General features: G+C 47.6%; 1 protein-coding gene across 2 annotated transcripts in view; it reads right to left on the bottom strand.

Moving 5' to 3' along the window:
• Positions 1-69: 69 nt before the first annotated feature.
• The window catches only part of CCZ1 (CCZ1 homolog, vacuolar protein trafficking and biogenesis associated), a 28,174-nt gene continuing 9,160 nt past the window's right edge, over positions 70-19,083 (bottom strand). The window contains exons 8-16 of one of the 2 annotated variants that reach the window (XR_012091725.1): positions 16,603-16,684; positions 14,636-14,697; positions 13,597-13,708; positions 7,074-7,107; positions 6,025-6,142; positions 2,483-2,641; positions 2,051-2,178; positions 1,203-1,434; positions 70-414 (exon numbers count right to left, since the gene is read on the bottom strand). Coding sequence is in view for 1 of the 2 variants with exons in the window: in XM_073012817.1 (XP_072868918.1) it covers positions 359-414; positions 2,051-2,178; positions 2,483-2,641; positions 6,025-6,142; positions 7,074-7,107; positions 13,597-13,708; positions 14,636-14,697; positions 16,603-16,684 (751 nt within the window). In the remaining variant the exon portion in view is untranslated. The remainder of the gene's footprint in view (positions 415-1,202; positions 1,435-2,050; positions 2,179-2,482; positions 2,642-6,024; positions 6,143-7,073; positions 7,108-13,596; positions 13,709-14,635; positions 14,698-16,602; positions 16,685-19,083) is intronic. The other variant, XM_073012817.1, reaches the window with a different exon arrangement.

The following is a 19,083-nucleotide window of genomic DNA, read 5'->3' on the forward strand; positions in this document are numbered from 1 at the left end:
CTGGGTCACGGACCTGGTGGCTGGTGTAATCTACAAATAGGCAGCAGGAGACTCAACATAAAACCAGAATTTTAAAAACTTTAACAATTTATTAATCTTATTTTCTAGTAAAATATTCACATAATGTCAAAAGAATGGAATGATAGAGATAGAGTCAACTACCTTTAATTAATTCCACATAAATATTTAAAATCTAAAAACCTCAGGAGAGCAGGAGACCGAGTAGAAATGTGAGTCTTCCAAGCAGGTATTGCTTTTCCCTTGTCCTGAATGTAGTCCGTCATATGACCAGTAACTTGCATATGACCAAATGTTTGCCGAATGTCTTTTAAATACGCTTTCGGTGAGCCATCATCAGTCAATCCAAGAAGAAGATGTTGTTGAACTGCGTTGCACAGAGTTTCTTGACCTCTTCTGCAAAAAGGACAGACAACAGTGAGGAAGGAAGAGGCGCTCACTTAAAAGGTTATGTGACATATAATTAAATTCTTCTTGGGTAAAATTAGGAATAGATATTTGCATTGATTTTGACCTTACATCCCAGAAGACTAGGCAAGAACCTTTTTTTTTTGAGACAGAGTTTTACTCTGTCACCCAGGCTGGAGTGTAGTGGTGTGATCTGGTGTGATCTTGGCTCCCTGCAGCCTCCACCTCCCAAGTAGCTGGGACGACAGGTGCACACCACCACACCCGGCTAATTTTTGTATTTTTGGGTAGAGAGAGGGTTTCGCCAGGCTGGTCTTGAACTCTTAACCTCAGGTGATCCGCCCACCTTGGCCTCCCAAAGTGCTGGACTGCAGGCATGAACCACTGTGCCCAGCCAAGAAATGTTAACAAGAGGGGAGAAAACCACCTAAGAAACCGACCAGGCCTCAGTAGTTCTGAGCATGTAATACTGCTGCCCGGGGCCTGAGGAACTGCAAGCAAAGTGCCCAGGACACCCGGGGAGGGGGTTAGAAGCACGAGGCTGGCACTGTTGTCATCCTGGGAGAACTGATGGAACAACAGAGAAACTGACAGTGACCCTGAGCTGCAGACCCAGCGCCCCGCAGACGTGTCAGGATTTTGATCTTATCGAATTCAGTTTAGATCAGGCTTGTATTAACTGATGTTTCTATTGCACACAATTACTAATACAAGTGTTAATAATAGAAAAATTTAGTATGCCCGAGAAGATACAAGGGGGAAAAAAAGACGCTTACACTGAATTTCCACACAGTGTACATTTGTATGGGGCATCGCCCAAGGGGGCAGCTCTGCCAAGGCGAGGTCCCCTCTCTCCAGGGCAGCCGAGCTGTCAGCAGAGCAGCTGCCGGGTCACCCTGTACGGTGGGCATGGCTGGCCGCTTGGCGGGAGGGCAGGAGAAAATGCCTTATTCTGCCGGTGTTCAGAGGGATCGTTGTAAACGGCCACATGAACCTGGCAGCTTCTCCCTACAAAAGATACGTTTATATCACAGGATATTAAAAAAGGACATTTGGGGCTGGGCAAGGTGGCTCCTGCCTGTAATCCCAGCTCTTTGGGAGGCCAGAGGATCGCTTGAGGCCTGGAGTTTGAGCCCAGCCTGGGCAACAGAGCAAGACTCTGTTGTTATCCAGGTATGGTGATACATGCCTGTGGGCTCAGCTACTCGAGAGGCTGAGGTGGGAGGACTGCTTGAGCCTAGGAGTTGGAGGCTGTGGTGAGCTATGATTGCACCACTGCACTCTAGCCTGTGTGACAAAGTGAGACCCTGTCTCGAAAAAGGGGACATTTCTTAATACACAGTAAAGTTTTTTTTTTTTTTTTTTAGCATTGTAGAAAATAATTTTCTTTGGGCCATTGTCAAGTTTCCTGTGCTACAGGAAAGTCTTGTCACAGTTTTCCAAGGAAGAGAAAAGGGACCAAATGTTGAAAATGTTGAGTAGAGGCACCTGCTTACAATCTCAGCAGACATGATTTGTTCTATTTCTCATGTTTCTATTTTTTAACCAGGTTTAATACAGTGAAAAAACAACTTTTCCATATCAGCAGCATTAAAATTCTCCTGAAATACCAAATCCTACTTACCGTTTACTTCAATCAGGTTTGCATTTTTTTGATTCAAAATTACATAGAGCTCCCGCCGATCAGACTTCTTTCCAACAACCCAGTAATCACTCATGGCCTTCACGATGATCTCCTCATCCTCATCCACTCTGCAAGAGGAGAGTTCAGAACGCGCCATTCGTTATTCACATGGCTAGACGGGGAAAGCAAGCATTCCAAAACGAGAACAGGAAATGGAACGGGCGCACATGGCATTTAAAAGGCTCAGGAAGTCCTGGGCGAGGGAACCAGTGACTTAGGGGCTCCCAAGTGTGTGTCTGGAAGTAGCGCCCATGAAGGTGGTTCAAGCTTGAACCCCATGGAAAGGGCTCTGGGTCATTTGGCTTTGAAGGGACTTTCCGTGTCTTTTTTCTTAGAAAGGGGACACCTGATTGGAGAAGTGGCTGGAATCACCTGGTGAAGTCACTGTTGATGTCACCAAGAATCTTCATTAAATCCGGGTGCACGGAAGTGAGTGACACACTGGGCGTTTTCCTCATGTGAACTGTGCTCTTCTCGGCCAGATTCATGTGGTTGAAGTAAATAAACTTAAACTGGGGTTCTTTCTCAGACCTGTACAAACATGTCACAAAGACGGTAATACCCTGGATGGATATAACCAAACAATACAACTAGATTCTTTTTTAAAATTTTTTTGAGATGGAATCTCACTGTCACCCAGGCTGGAGTGCAGTGATGCAATCTCGGCTCACTGCAATCTCCACCTCCTGGGTTCAAGCGATTCTCCTGCCTCAGCCTCCTGAGTAGCTGGGATTACAGGTGCCTCCCACCATGCCCGGGTAAGTTTTGTATTTTTAGTAGAGACGGGGTTTCACCATGTTGGCCAGGATGGTCTTGATCTCCTGACCTTGTGATCCACCCGTCCCGGCCTCCCAAAGTGCAGGGATTACAGGCTTGAGTGCCCACGCCCGGCCCAGCCCTCTTTTTCTAAACAAAGTTTCACGGGAGTATCGCCATCGCCACACGTTCATGTGTTGTCTGCTTTCCTGCCAAAATGACAGTTGAGTAGTTGTAACACATATATCTACATACAGCCTGAGACGTCTGAAATGCTTCTTATTTGGTCCTTTACCGAAAAAGGCTGCCGACCCCTGCGTTAGGAGAGTAACATCTCATTCCTCCCCCAGTGCAGGGAAGGAGCGTCCTGTGGAAATGAACCTGCCTCGTGACCGAAGCCCACGACAATATGTATGTAACAAAGCTTTTCCTTCTATCATCCCCAGTGGAAATCACTGTAAAACGCAGTTGACTTTTCCACTGCAGTCTAATGAACATTTTAAATGGGATACACCTTTTTATTTCTTGAACTGACTAGGCAGTGCTGTGACACTGCCTCCCAGGTCAGCGTCTGTGACCTCCTCGGGGACCTAGTGGGAAAAGCTAGCCTCACCCCTCCCAAGGGCCCTCCCTCCCCTCACTGCACTCCCTGGGGCCTGGGATGGAGCCTGAGCACAGCCCCGCCCCTGGGCTCAGAAGCCACCTCTGCTTGCTTCGGGGTTAGCAGCCATGTTCTGGAGGGCTGGGGGTGCCGGAAATCCGACCTCCGGACAAGTGGGGTACTACTGAAATACTCTACATCTAGGCAAAGAAAGAACGTGGAGGATTTAGTTTCCAGGAACGTGAAAAGAAACTTCTTATAAAACCAGAATTTGTTTTCAGTAGCTCCCTAAGGCTAAGGAAAGTATAATGACAAGAAAAACTGGAAAGAGTTACAAATTTAGTCGTCTGCATAGACAAGGAACTTAAATTGGTGTAAGCTTCTATCCTCAAAACCCTCTCTGGGGCCAGGAGCGGTGGCTCACGCCCGTAATCCCAGCACTTTGGGAGGCCAAGGAGGGAGGATTGCTTGAGCCCAGTAGTTCAAGACCAGCCTGGGCAACATGGCGAAACCCTGCCTCTACCAAAAAATACAAAAATTAGCCAGGCGTGGTGGCGCACACCTGTAGTCCTAGCTCTATAGCCGGGAGGCTGAGGTGGGAGGATCACTTAGAGCCTGGGAGGTCAAGGCTGCAGTGAGCCATGATTGCGCCACTGCACTCCAGCCTGGGCAACAGCAGGAGACCCTGTCTCCAAAAACCCACACACAAAAAAACAGGTGATACGTTCTCTATGGTCACTACACTTTGTCACTTTCCATCTGTTAGTTGATAACCTGCATGATCCAAATCGATTTAACTCACTTATGCCTCCTTCACAAAGGAAAACCTGGTATTTTTATGGTCAAAGAATTTAATGATTCAGCAGCACTGTCAACATGTAAGCTACTGGCCAGGCGCGGTGGCTCATGCCTGTAATCCCAGCACTTTGGAAGGTCGAGGTGGGTGGATCACCTGAGGTCAGGAGTTCAAGACCAGCCTGGTCAACATGGCAAAACCCCATCTCTACTAAAAAATACAAAAATGAGCTGGGCATGGTGGCACCTGCCTGTAGTCCCAGCTACTTGGGAGGCTGAGGCAGGAGAATTGCTTGAACTCAGGGGCTGGAGGTTGCGGTGAGCTGAGATCGTGCCACCACACTCTAGCCTGGGTGAAAGAGTGAAAGAAACTCTGTCTCAAAAAACAAAAACAACCAAAAACCAATGAAGATGTAAGCTGTTGACAGCAGTAATCCACACACCAAAATCTACATGTGCTTTCACCTTCGCTCGCTTCTGCACTCTCAGAGGCCCACGCTTATACAAGACCACACAGAAATAACATATGGGCCGGGCGCGGTGGCTCACACCTATAATCTCAGCACTTCGGGAGGCTGAGGCGGGCGGATCACAAGATCAGGAGTTCGAGACCAGCCTGACCAACGGTAAAACCCCATCTCTACAAAAATACAAAAATTAGCCACGCATGATGGCATCCAGCTACTCAGGAGGCTGAGGCAGGAGAATCGCTTGAACCTGGGAGGGCGGAAGTTGCAGTGAGCTGAGATCATGCCATTGCACTCCAGCCTGGGTGACCGAGCGAGACTCCGTCTCAAAGAAAACCCAAAAAAACAACGTATGAACACTAAGAACATGAGCTTATGCCGAAATACACAACATTTTAGTAACTTTTCCAATGTGTAGAGAGCCCATTTAAAAGCAGGACTCAACTTCGCAAAGGGCTTTCCATGACCTCACTTTTTACTTTATAGTAACTATTTTATATTGAGAAAAGATAGGGAAGGCTGGGTGCGGTGGCTCACACCTGTAATCCCAGCACTTTGGGAGGCTGAGGCGGGTGGATCACTTGAGGTCAAGACCAACCTGGCCAACACAGTGAAACCCCGTCTCTACTAAAAATATAAAAATTAGCCCGGCATGGTGGTACACGCCTATAATCCCAGCTACTCGAGGGGCTGAGGCATGAGAATCGCTTGAACCTGGGAGGCGGAGGCTGCAGTGAGCTGAGATCAGGCCACTGCATACTCCAGCCTGGGTGACAGAGTGAGACTTTGTCTCAAAAGCTAGGGAGGAAGAATTCAAGGATGTTTCAGTGTCTAGAGAGTTGGAGGAGCAAATCCTGCCTCTCCCACTCAGTGTAGACCCTTCAGGCCGCCACATTGAGTACCCAGGCCCAATGCCCCACATCCCAGCCGGTTTCCCCTACACATTTTCACACAACGAGAGGCAAATTGCTTTCAGTCTGTGCACACCAAAACCATGCTGAATACTGCACATGTGAACGTAACCATCTGGGCCAGTGAAATGGGATGTTCCAATCAGCGGGGAGCTGAGGGAAGGTATTTAACAGAAGACCCAGCCCCAGCTGCCATTATGGGGCAGAAAAACTCAGGTCGGCTTCCCCAGGACCCTTTCCGACAGGCCTGAATGGCACGTATCACCATTCTCTAGATTCCACAAGAGCACAGGACTGTTACCACCACCCACATCTGTAAGGAAAACTACGCGTGTTTTAAAAGCCGCTCAATGCGTGAACGTGAACAGAAAGCAAAGTACAAACCCAGACATCCTCTTGTTGATGTTAAACTGCTCGCAGATGTCAGAGGCCAGCACCGTGAGCTGGGGCCCGACGACGCTGTCCAGTCTTCGGCAAAAATCCAGTGTTGGCTGGATAGAGGCTGGCAAGTCATGACAAAACAAACCGGTAAGATTCACGTGACTGTCCGATGCTGAACAACTGTATTCAAACGAAAACGTCACTGATCTGGGAAAGCAAACGATGAAACACTCAGGCCCCTCCTGCTCCTCAAATACAAGAGAAACAAGATGGAAAACAGGTTACGTTTCAGATGGAAAAAGGCAAAGACCTCTCACTGTGCAAAGGTGACTGAGGTGCACCCTGTGGGGTGGTAAACGGCTGCCGACCCCAGAAATGCCTCAGAAGGTCGTGTGTTTATTTAACAAACATTACACAGCACTCACGGGCCAGGTGCTGTTTGGTGCTTCACACACATGACCTCATTCAATCCTCAGAGCCCCCCGGGAGAGGTGCCACTGCTGTCTCCAGCTCGCGTGGCGGGGCACAGAAAGATGCCCACATTCTGCTGACAAGTGGGACGACTAGGACTTAAAAAATACGAGCAATGGCTAGTTCAGGAGCCAGGGGGGTCCCAGATGGGGAACAGGCTCCTCTCTGTGCCTCTACATTGCTGACGACAACACATGTATCATTTAATGGGCTGGGTGTGGGGGTTCCCGCCCGAAATCCCAGCACTTTGGGAGGCTAAGGTAGGGGGATCACTTGAGCCCAGGAGTTTGACACTAGCCTGGGCAACACAGCGAGACCCTGTCTAAACAACAACAACATTAGCTGGGTGCAGCCGTGTGGGCTGGCAGGTCCCAGTGACCTGGGGGGCTCAGATGGGAAGATCACTTGAACGCAGGAGGTCGAGGCTACAGTGAGCTACGATCGTGCCATTGCGCTCCAAGAGTGAAACCCCGTCTCAAACAGAAAACCCCCAAACAACTGAAACCCCCAAAACATATAAGAATAGGATGCAGCAAAGTACAAAAAGCTTAGGCTGAAATGAGACGAAGGCGCGTACCCACCGTCGATCATAAAGCACACAGCCGCACTCATGGCCTGGGAAGAGAACAAACCTAAGGTTATGAAACGGTAGAAAAAAGGAGACTTTCATATAATCACAATCTGTTCAAAGTCGACGGGGACAAATCAATGGTAAAAAGATGTTTTTCAGTCAACCAGAGCCATCTGGACACAGGCTGCCCATTCCGTGATGCGAGGGGAGCGCTGTGCACCTTGTCAGGTGTGACAGTGCCTGTGGGGAGGTGACCACAGACGTCCTCCTCAGAGAGCACAGGGAAGTGTCCGTGACTGACGTGAGGACTTAAAATGCTCTTGCAAACCCAACAACACAACACGGAGAGGCAACAAAATCAGAATCTTATTCACTTGTGTGATGGGGACTTAGGGGCTCACGGTTTTCGTCTCTCTGTGTATATTCCAGAGAGAGAATTGGCAGAAAGTGTCAATTATTCTGTGACGATTTCCACTGACACAAGTTTACAAAGACAATAAATGGATATCACCTTGTCTCACTTTATTATAGCAAATAATTGCAGTGATGACATAGACATAGCAACCTACAACAACCAGGACCACAGATAAGCAAAAATGTGTAACATTCATCCAAGCCATTGTGGTTAAAAAAGGCTCAGCAGGCCGGGCGCGGCGGCTCACGCCTGCAATCCCAGCACTTTCGGAGGCCGAGACGGGCGGATCACGAGGTCAGGAGATCGAGACCATCCTGGCTAACACAGTGAAACCCCGTCTCTACTAAAAATACAAAAAACTAGCCGGGCGTGGTGGCGGGTGCCTGTAGTCCCAGCTACTCAGGAGGCTGAGGCAGGAGAATGGCATGAACCCGGGAGGCAGAGCTTGCAGTGAGCCAAGATCCCGCCACTGCACTCCAGCCTGGGGGACAGAGCGAGACTCTGTCTCCAAAAAAAAAAAAAGGCTCAAAAGAACATCAAGCCTATCAAGCCTGACGATGAAAGCCACAGACTTCCTTCTCTGAGCTCTCCTCCCCGGCAACCACTTTAAACTGTTTTTTTTTTTTTTTTTTTTTTTTTTTTTGAGACGGAGTCTCGCTCTGTCGCCCAGGCTGGAGTGCAGTGGCCGGATCTCAGCTCACTGCAAGCTCCGCCTCCCGGGTTTACGCCATTCTCCTGCCTCAGCCTCCCGAGTAGCTGGGACTACAGGCGCCCACCACCTCGCCCGGCTAGTTTTTTTGTAGTTTTAGTAGAGACGGGGTTTCACCGTGTTAGCCAGGATGGTCTCGATCTTCTGACCTCGTGATCCGCCCGTCTCGGCCTCCCAAAGTGCTGGGATTACAGGCTTGAGCCACCGCGCCCGGCCTTAAACTGTTATTAGACAACAGGCTTATCCTAACTCTTTAGGTATCCTCTTTAGACATCGTATTTCCTGCTCATGTCATGACGTGTGTGACCCCTCATCTGCCTTCCCCCCTCCTCCTCTATGGTTTACAGCCATTCTATTTCCTCCGCTGGCCGCCTTCCACCAGCCACAGGCCTCCGCTCCTGAAATCACATTCCCACCTGCCCCAGTACCTCTTCCCACTTCCGAGAGCGAGATCCTGTCTCAGAGATGAAAGATCTCAAATCAGTGACCTGACCTTTCGTCTTAAGATCCTGGACAAAGGAGTCAACTAAACCTAAAGCAAGTGGGGCTGGGTGCGGTGGCTCACACCTGTAATCCCAGCACTTTGGGAGGCGGAGGCTTGTGGATCACCTGAGGTCAGGAGTTTGAGACCAGCCTAACATGGTGAAACCCCGTCTCTACTAAAAGTACAAAAAAATTAGCCGGGCGTGTTGGTGTGCACCTATAATCCCAGCTACTCAGGAGGCTGAGGCAAGAGAATCGTGTGAACCTAGGAGGCAGAGGTTGCAGTGAGCCGAGACTGTGCCAGTGCACTCCAGCCTGGGTGACAGAGTGGGACTGTCTCAAAAAAAAAAAAAAAAAAAAAAAAACCCTAAAGCAAATGGAAGGAAATACTAAAAGGTGAGAGCAGAAACAAACTCGACAGAGAAAAATCATAGAGAAAATAAATGAAACCAAAAGTGAGTTCTGTGAAAAGACCAACATTGAAAACCTTTTCCTTTTTTCTTGTGAAGATTCCAGAAATATGAAGAACCTTCAGCTAGACTGTAGAACAAGAAACAAACAGAGAAGACTCAAATTACTAAAACCAGGAATGAAAGAGGAGACATCACTACTGACTTTACAGGAAAAATGAAGGAATATCTGGCTTTACCTGTAATACCATGAAAACTCACATGCCGACAAATCAAATCAAACTGAAGCAGACAAATTCCTAGAAAGACACAAACTACCAAAGCTGACTCAAGAAGAAACAAAATCAAAATAAACCTCTAACAAGTAAAGAGATTAACCCATTTATGCTGGAGGTTGTAAATCTTTTCTGTGAAAAATGAGACCTTGGCGATGACCTTCAGCAGGATATAAATAACTCCCACAAGCTTAGTGTTCCAATAATGGAACGCTACGCACAATTAATTAACTTTAAAACTTCCCACAAAGAAAAGCCCAGATGCAGAGAGCTTGACTGTGAATTCTATGAAACATGTAAAGAGGAATTAACACCAGTGCTTCACTGTCTTCCAAAAAAATAGGAGGGAACACTTCCCAACACATTCTATTGGGCCAGCATTGCCCAAAGATATCACAAGAAAACAAAACTGCAGGCCAATATCCCTTACAGCCCAAGCCCGTACAGCACCCACTCCACCTCTGGAGGGCTGGAGACTAAGGCCGGCCACACGGGGCCAGCTGTGTCTCTGTGGCCAATCCCCAGTAAAAACTCTGGATCTCGAGGCTCAGGTGAGCTTCCCTGGATGGCAGCACTCCATAGAGACTGCCATACATCCTCGATGGGGAAACAGGCACTGTGCTGTCCGCATGACCCCAGCGGGAGAGGACAGCCGGAAGCTCACACCGGAGCGGGACTCCATCTCAAAACCAAAAACCAAAAACCAAAAACCCAGAAACCCAAAAAACCAAACAAACCTAAAGCAAATGGAAGGACTCCTGGTCCTTCCATTGGTGGCTCCTGGGCCCTGCCCCATGTGCCTCTTCCCCGGGCTGATTTTAACCTGTATTCTTCTTTCACCGTAATAAACCACAGCTGTGCGTACATTCTTCCTTATCCCTGCTTTTGCTTCCCATGGTTTCGGTCACGTGAGGGACAGTGTAATAAAATACTGCGGTAAGGGGGAAGCAAACCACATTCTCATTACTTTTATTGCAGTGTATTGTTATTGTCCAATCATGATTACTATCACTTTTTGTGAGATGGGGTCTCACTCTGTTGTCCAGGCTGAAGTACAATGGCACTATCTTGGCTCACTGCAACCTCCACCTCCCAGGTTCAGGCGATTCTCCTGACTCAGCCTCCTGAGTAACTCGGATTACATGTGCATGCCATCATGCCTGGCTGAGTTTTATATTTGTAGTAGAGGCAGGGTTTCACCATGCTGGCCAGGCTGGTCTCAAGTGATCCACCTGCCTCAGCCTAAGTGCTGGGATTACAGGTGTGAGCACTGTGCCCAGCCTTATTATTGCTATTCATCTCTTACTGTACTGAATGTATAAATTAAACATTATCGCAGGCATGTATGTACAGGAAAAACACAGTATGTACAGGGTTTGGTACTGTCCCTGGTTTCAGGCACCCCCGGGGGTTCTGGAACACATGGCCTTTGGCTCGCGCGTACTGCTGTAGAAAGCCTTTTCTGAGTCCTGAGGTACTTCTAGTGAACTCTTACCCTAAAGGTGGTCATGGGGACTCCCAAACTCGCAGCTGGTGTCAGAAGTGAGGATGGTCTTGGAGACTCATGAACTTTGCAACTAGAAATCACTAAATTGTACATTTTAAATGTACAAGGGTGAGTTGTATGGTACGTGCATTGTATCTCAAAGTCATTAAGAAAAAGATTAAGGACCCTTTAACACAGCCACAATCCCATTATCACACCCCAAATTATGTCTATAGATTGACTTTAAAAACAGAAATGCCATGAACAGCATATTACACACCAGGCTTATGGAGATTTCAGAGTCATTACCTGGGTCATTCAAAGGGGAATGATTTTTTTCTTGAGATGGGGTCTCAAATTTTTGCCTGATCCACAAATGGACATTCTTCCTACTCCAATTCCTGCTCTAAATTACACCTCCAACATTTTGGGTTTGCTTTTTCGACCACATCTTTCTGTAGGCTCTTCCTGGAATCTCCCCTTCCCTGCCTCTGTCACAGCCCAACTTTGACTCTCTCAAGCACACCACGTGATGAACGAAACATCTTTTTATTTTGGCGGCTTGAACCCTGGAGCCCTCCCTCCTCCTGCTTGGTCACGGAGCTGCTGGAGGTGGGGTGTCGCCAGCAGACCTTAAGAGCCTGATCACCCCAAGATTTCCTTGTACCGTCTCATGCGTGAGAACTACTGCTCTGGATTCCCAACTGTTCTTTCCTGGTTTGTTCACTTATTCTGCTGACGCATGACCCTGTGTGACACCCTGAGGAAGGGTGCATGAGGGTAAACTTTTTGAGGCTTTTCATATTTAACGTTTTTTTTTTTGTTTTTTTTTTTTGAGACAGAGTCCTGCTCTGTTGCCCAGACTAGAGTGCAGTGGCGTAATCTCAGCTCACTGCAACCTCCACCTCCCGGGTACAAGTGATTCTCCTGCCTCAGCTCCAGAGTAGCTGGGATTACAGGCATGTGCCACCATGCCCGGCTAATTTTTTGTATTTTTAGTAGAGACAGGGTTTCCCCATGTTGGCCAGGCTGGTCTCGAACTCCAGACCTCAGGTGATCCGCCCACCTCGGCCTCCCAAAGTGTTGGGATTACAGGCGTGAGCCACCGTGCCTGGGATAATGTCTTCCTTTTGTCTCATCTGTGGTTGACAGCTTGGCGTGGCAAAGAACTCTATGCTCAAATTCATCTTCTCCCAGAACTCTGAAAGTCTCTCTTCCACTGTCACATAATGTCTGGTGTTAGATATGAAACTGTTGATGCCAGTTTCATTATTTTTGAGACAGGGTTTCACTCTGTCACCCAGGCTAGAATGCAGTGGTGTGATCATAGCTCACTACAGCCTCCAACTCTTGGGCTCAAGTGGTTCTCCTGCCTCAGCCTCCTGAGCAGCTGGGACTACAGACGAGCACCACCACGCCTGGCTAATTTTTAAACATTTTTCTGTCGACACAGGGTCTACTATGTTGCCCAGGCTGGCCTCCCAACTCCTGGCCTCAAGTGATCCTCCCACCTTGGCCTCCCAAAGTGCTGGCACTGCACCTGGCCCATTTCAATTTTTTATTAATAGATACAACTCTTCTAATTAGTGGATACTAATTTTTTAAAGTTCTTGTCTGTCCTGGGAATCATTTTTGTTTCTTTTGAGACCTCTAGTTTTGGTTTTGCAGCCATATTTAACAATGAGGGAACGAGAAGGCTCACCAGGCTTCACTCTGAGTGGAGGATGAAGGTCTCAGTTCCGTCTGGGAGACAGAAATGCCAGAATGAGCAGGGCCTCATTCTCAGGGGCAGACATCCACGTTAGCCACTCGGGGTCTCTTCAGACTGTTTCCTTTCTTTAAACAGACCCTCACTTGTCACCCAGGGATGGATGCTCAGCCGCGGGACTGTATGTGCAAGGATGGGGGAAGGGGAGGCTGACTGGCCTCTCTGCCATACTTTACTTCACTTCCCCACCTTTCCAGGCCCAGTCCCCACTCTGACAACTCAGGTGACCCCTCCTCCAAGTCAGGAGCTTCTCTGGGCTTCCACAGGGCTGTGGGTCCTTTGCCTTAGCACAGGGTTGCCACTCGTATTCCAGGCCTGTTCCGGCACCGCCCTCCATCAGGCGTGGCTGACAAGTCCCGTCTACCTTCCAGAGAGGGACAGGACTCCCTCATCCTGACACACCCCGCTCCTTCCTATTCCCCAACAGCATCATTTCTGAGCCTTTATGAATGAAAACTTCTCCGCAGCCTCAGGCAGGAAAGAAGAGAAGCACATATGCATGCTCGACTTCTTTCTTGAACCAAAAACTGCCTTTAATTAGAAACACAACCTGAGTATATATCCTTACAAGATGATGTCCTGACAGAAACAAATACGATCCTTATGGAATTAGCAAGCCTATAGCCTTAAAATCAGAGCAAAAGCAACATGCACAGACACGTGGCCACGGCCCCCATCTGGAGCCATTTCGAGAACAGGCAGCACCAACCTCTGACAGCCTTTGGTTTGAGAGCACGTGGGACTTCACACGTTTATGAATCACCATCTTAAACAGTTCCTCTTTCACTAATAACAAAACTGTTTAAAAGGAGCTGAAAATAAACTTATTATTCTAGAAGAACACCCATTTTGACTTTTACCATAATCAGAACTTCCAACATCTTTTCCAAGAAACATTTAAGAGGTTTGCATATGCACTCGTGTACACGTACAAGAAAGATCGACTTCAGTAATAATCAGTAACGCTGGAGGGAAAAAAGTTGTTACCTTATAAACAATTAAATGGAGCTCTTCATAAGCGTCATCTGTATTTACAAAAATTTTGGGGAATCTGCATTTTGCATCTGGATCATTAAGGTTCAAGGGTCCGGTAAGAAATCTTAAAAGCAAGAACAGACATGACTTGATTCAATGAGGTGAATTAGAATCAGGAATCTAGAAACAGAACACATTCCTACTTAATATTCACCAGTTGCTTTTGATGCCAGGTGCTATTTGGATAACACCGTATCAGAATATGCTGGCCGGGCATGGTGGCTCACGCCTATAATCCCAGCACTTTGGGAGGCCGAGGTGGGTGGATCACCTGAAGTCAGGAGTTCAAGAGCAGCCTGGCCAACATGGCAAAACCTCGTCTCTACTAAAAACACAAAAATTAGCTCGGCGTGGTGGTGGGTACCTGCAATCCCAGCCACTCGAGAGGCTGAGGCAGGGGAATTGCTTGAACCCGGGAGGCGGAGTCTACAGTGAGCTGAGGTCGTGCCACTGTACTCCACACTCCAGCCTGGGCGACAGACACTCCATCTCAAAAAAAAAAAAAAAAAAAAAGGAAGGCGGGGTATGCTAAAGTAAGTTTTAACTCATTGGAAACATAAACTTTCCTTGTTGGTTACTGTCAATCAGATGGCACAAAGATATTTCGATGTCCATATTATCTTTACCAAAAAGATAACAGGCCAGGCATGGTAGCTCACACCTGTAATCCCAGCACTTTGGGAGACCAAGGTAGGTAGATCACTTGAAGTCAGGAGTTCAAGACCAGCCAGGCCAACATGATGAAACCATGTCTCTACTAAAAACACAAAATGAATTAGCCAGGCATAGTGGCTTGTGCCTGTAGTTCCAGCTACTGGGGAGGCTGAGGCATGAGAATCGCTTGAGCCTGGGAGGCAGAGGTTGCAGTGAGCCGAGATCTTGCCACTGCACTCCAGGCTGGGTAACACAGCCAGACTCTGAGTCAAGAAAAAAAGAAAGGAAAAGGAAGAAAGAAAAGCCAGTATCATAAATCAAAGAACAGAAGTCCTACCTTCCATAGTGCTGAAGATTTCCTGGCATTTCTGCTCTGATTGGAGAATCCCTTCCTGCTAACTGCAAATAAATTTAAGGTTGAGAATGACTTATCAGACTTTTTATTTATTTTCCAAGCTTTGAAAAACAGCATTCATTATCTACTAGTTGGTTCCATGCCATTTGTCTTTTTCTTTTAGAGACAGGATCTTGTTCTGTTGCCCAGGCTGGAATGCAGTGCGGCATGATAATGACTCACTGTAGCCTTGAACTCCTGAGCTCAAGCAATCCTCCCACCTCAGCCTCAAGATACAGGCATGTGTGATCACACCCGGCTAGGTTTTCAATTTTTGGCCAGGTGAGGTGGCTCACGCCTATAATCCCGGCACTTTGGGAGGCCGAGGCAGGCAGATTACTTGAGCCCAGGAGTTTGAGACCAGACGAGTCAACGCAGTGAGACCTTGTCTCTAAAAAAAAAAAAAAAAAAAAAAAAATAGGAGGAGGACAAGAGGGAGGGAACGAACAAGCAGAGTTCAGCTGAGCCAAATGATTTTGGTGTGTTAAGCTCTGAAAATACTTTCGGGATAACACAGCGGTATCATTTACAAGTTCTCTGGGAAAACCGGGAAATTCAGTACTAGAGTGGAAAGCCAGGTCGGCAGTAAAACATCTACTGAAAATTAGGTCTCATGTTGATAGAGGGGAAGACGACACAGGTCGACTATTTTAAAGATCACTGGCATTTTAACCTGATCTAAACCTGATTTTAGAACCTGATCCAATATCCAATTTTTCAGCCAGGAGCGGCAGCTCACGCCTGTAATCACAGCACTTTGGGAGGCTGAGGAGGGTGAATCACCTGAGATCAGGAATTCAAGACCAGCCTGGCCAACATGGTAAAACGCCGTCTCTACTAAAAATACAAAAATTAGCTGGGCGTGGTGGCAGACGCCTGTAATCTCAGCTACTCGGAAGCCTAAGGCAGGAGAATTGTTTGAATCCAGGAGGTGGAGTTGCAGTGAGCGGAGATTGCACCATTGCACTCCAGCCTGGGCAACAAGAACAAAACTCTGTCTCAATAAATAAATAAAATATATAAATTAAAAGTAAAATAAAATCCAATTTTTCCTCTACTCAATGACTCACTCCTCTTAAAAACATGCTTTCTGGACTGGGGGCGGTGCCTAATGCCTGTAATCCCAGCACTTTGGGAGGCCAAGGTGGGCAGATCAAGAGGTCAGGAGTTCGAGACCAGCCTGGCCAACATAGTGAAACCCGTCTCTACTAAAAATACAAAAAAATTAGCTGGGCGTGGTGGCGGGCACCTGTAAATCCCAGCTACTTGTGAGGCCGACGCAAGGAGAGTTGCTTGAACCTCTCCACCCCCGGCAAAAGTTCGAGACTCCTCTCAAAAAAAACCCAAAAACACGGGCCGGGCGCGGTGGCTCAAGCCTGTAATCCCAGCACTTTGGGAGGCCGAGACGGGCGGATCACGAGGTCAGGAGATCGAGACCATCCTGGCTAACATGGTGAAACCCCGTCTCTACTAAAAAATAAAAAAAAACTAGCCGGGCGAGGTGGCGGGCGCCTGTAGTCCCAGCTACTCGGGAGGCTGAGGCAGGAGAATGGCATGAACCCGGGAGGCGGAGCTTGCAGTGAGCTGAGATCCGGCCACTGCACTCCAGCCTGGGCGACAGAGCGAGACTCTGCCTCAAAAAAAAAAAAAAAAAAAACCCAAAAACACACAAAACCAACACACACACACGAAACGATGCTTTTTGCGTCACATCGGAATGTCACACACTGGAGGAGAGCTGCATGTGGTTTTCTGTGCTAACTGATACACAATGACATAAATATTACACTAAGTCAAAATATACATCAGCAATGATCAGAAACGCTGTCACGCACCACCATCGCACTCCACCCGCCCCCCCCGTGTCCCTGGATGTGAGTAAGTGTGTGCAGCTACGGTCCCCATCGTACCTCAGGCTCCATGTGCCTTGGAAAAAGGGAGGTGGTAAGGTATTTGTATAAAATTCTCATGTCGTCTTGTTCTAATCCACTCCTGGAACATCAGAAAAGCACTGGGTTAAACGTTTTGGAATTGTCTTCCGTCTTTCCACTGCTGTGATAAAGCTCATTTAAAAAAAATTTTTTTTCAAGTCATTTTTAGTGACACAGAATAAATTCTAACTTTTTAAAGTCTAAAGCTACATAAAACTCAAAACAATCTATTTTTCTACCTGAGATCAAAATGAGTTTCCTTTTCCCTAATTCTTAGCACTGAGGTAAATTTGAATTTACGTGGTATACTTTGTCAAACTTCTCCAAAAAATTTTAAGCTCTGGATAAAGCTCATTTTTTATTTAAAAAAAAAAAAAAAATTTTTTTTTTGAGACATCTTTGCTTTGTCACCCAGGCCGGGTGCAGTGGTGCGATCACAGCTCACTGCAGCCTCGGACTCCAGGGCTCCAGTGGTCCTCCCATCTCAGCCTCCAGACTAGCTGGGACTACAGGCGTGCACCACCATGCCCAGCTAATTTTTCTACTTTATGTAGAGATGGGCGTCTTGCTATGTTGCCAGGTTGGTTTTGAACTCCTGGACTCAAGCAGTGCTCCTGCCTCAGCCTCCTAAAGTGCTGGGATTACATATGTCAGCCACTGTGCCTGGCCTCACCTTTTTTCACTTTTCAAGAGATGAGTCTCGTCTGTTGCCCAGGCTGGATTACAGTGGGGTGACCACAGCTCGCTGCAGCCTCAGATTCCTAGGCTCAAGCGAACCTCCCACCTCAGCGTCCTGAGTAGCTGCGACTACCGGTGCTTTTTTCTTTAACATTATATCAAGAGGCTTACCTCCTGACTGCGAAGTTCAGGAAGGCAAAGAGTTAAACTGGAGTCCAGGCACTGGAACTTCATCCTGACCTGCAAAAGGCTACTCCTACGTAGTCTTGTATTTTACAAGCCATTTGAGATAAAAAGTCACAAGGGATCGGACTGCTTGAATTCCATGTAGGATTATGCAGGAAACCTCCAAAGCCACACTGTTTCACTTTAGGAGCAGATGTCTCTTAGCTTCCTGGGTTATACAGTAACCCCACATTCTCTCCCCTAGTCCCCCGGGAAAATATGGGTGTGCTGTAGACAGGGAACGTGATCCTAGGTCTCAGAAATGTACGTGGATTTTAATTCTCTGGATCTCGGTGTAGAAAAAGGAGAGGAGGAGAAAAACAAGCTTTCAGGCAAACCATCTGATCTGAAATGAGGCAGGAAGGAGCAGCACGTGGAGAAAGCAGAGAAACTAGCCGGCATCAGACTCTGGAATCAGTTTTTTAAAAGGAGAGACAGACAGACAGTGAGGCTGGATCTGGGGGTTTTCTATTCAAGATCACTGAAATATCCTGAAGGTGCCCAGGCGCAGTGGCTCACACCTGTAATCCCAGCAGGTTTTGGGAGGCCAAGGTGGGCAGATCACCTGAGGTCAGGAGATCAACACCAGCCTGGCCAACATGGCGAAACACCGGCTCTACTAAAAAATACAAAATTTTGCTAGGACTGATAGCACACGCCTCTAATCCCAGCTATTTGGAAGACTGAGGCATGAGAACCGCTTGAACCTGGGAGGCGGAGGTTGAAGTGAGCTGAGATCACGCCATGACACTGTAGCCTGGGCGACCGAGCAAGTGAGACTCTGTCTCAAAAAAAAAAAAATCAAAACAATATACTAAGTAAATACATAAGGATAATATTTACTCTGCTTGTGACAAATTCTTTTATTTCCCCTTTTGGTGGAGACAGAGCCTCATTATATTGTCCAGGCTGAGACAACATAATGACAATATAATGTCCAGGCTGAGACAACAGAGCCTCATTATATTGTCCAGGCTGGTCTCCAAGTAACTCCTGGCTCAAGCGATCCTTCTGCCTCCTCCTCCCCAGTAGCTGGGACTATAGGTATGCGCCACGGCACCTGGTTTAAAAGTCTTTCTTGGCATTTAAATATAACAGCTTCAGAATGAGCAATTCCGTCAAAACGTGCTGTTTTTTTATTCGACAGGGTCTTGCTCTGTCACCCTGGCTGGAGTACAGTGGTACTATCATAGCTCACTGCAACCTCAAACTTCCGGGCTCAAGTGATTCTCCGGCCTCAACCTCTGTAGTCTCTGTAGCTGGGACTGTCAAGTGCGCACCACAGTGCCCAGCTGATTTTTTTTTGCATTTTTTATAGAGATACAGTCTATGTTGCCCAGGCTGGTCTTGAACTCCTGGTCTCAGGTGATCCTCCTGCCTCAGCCTCCCAGAGTGCTGGGATGACAGGTGGAAGCGATCGCAACTGGAGTAACATGCTGTTTTTCTTGAAGGTTCTTTTTGTTGCTACTTCCTGGGACTGACCTTTCCCCCACGAGCACACTGGAGGTGACAACAGAACAGTTCTGTGCAGCCACCAGAGCTGTGCCCTGCTCTACC

The sequence above is a fragment of the Chlorocebus sabaeus genome, chromosome 28 (assembly GCF_047675955.1).
Source record: "Chlorocebus sabaeus isolate Y175 chromosome 28, mChlSab1.0.hap1, whole genome shotgun sequence".
NCBI classification, from domain to species: domain Eukaryota; kingdom Metazoa; phylum Chordata; class Mammalia; order Primates; family Cercopithecidae; genus Chlorocebus; species Chlorocebus sabaeus.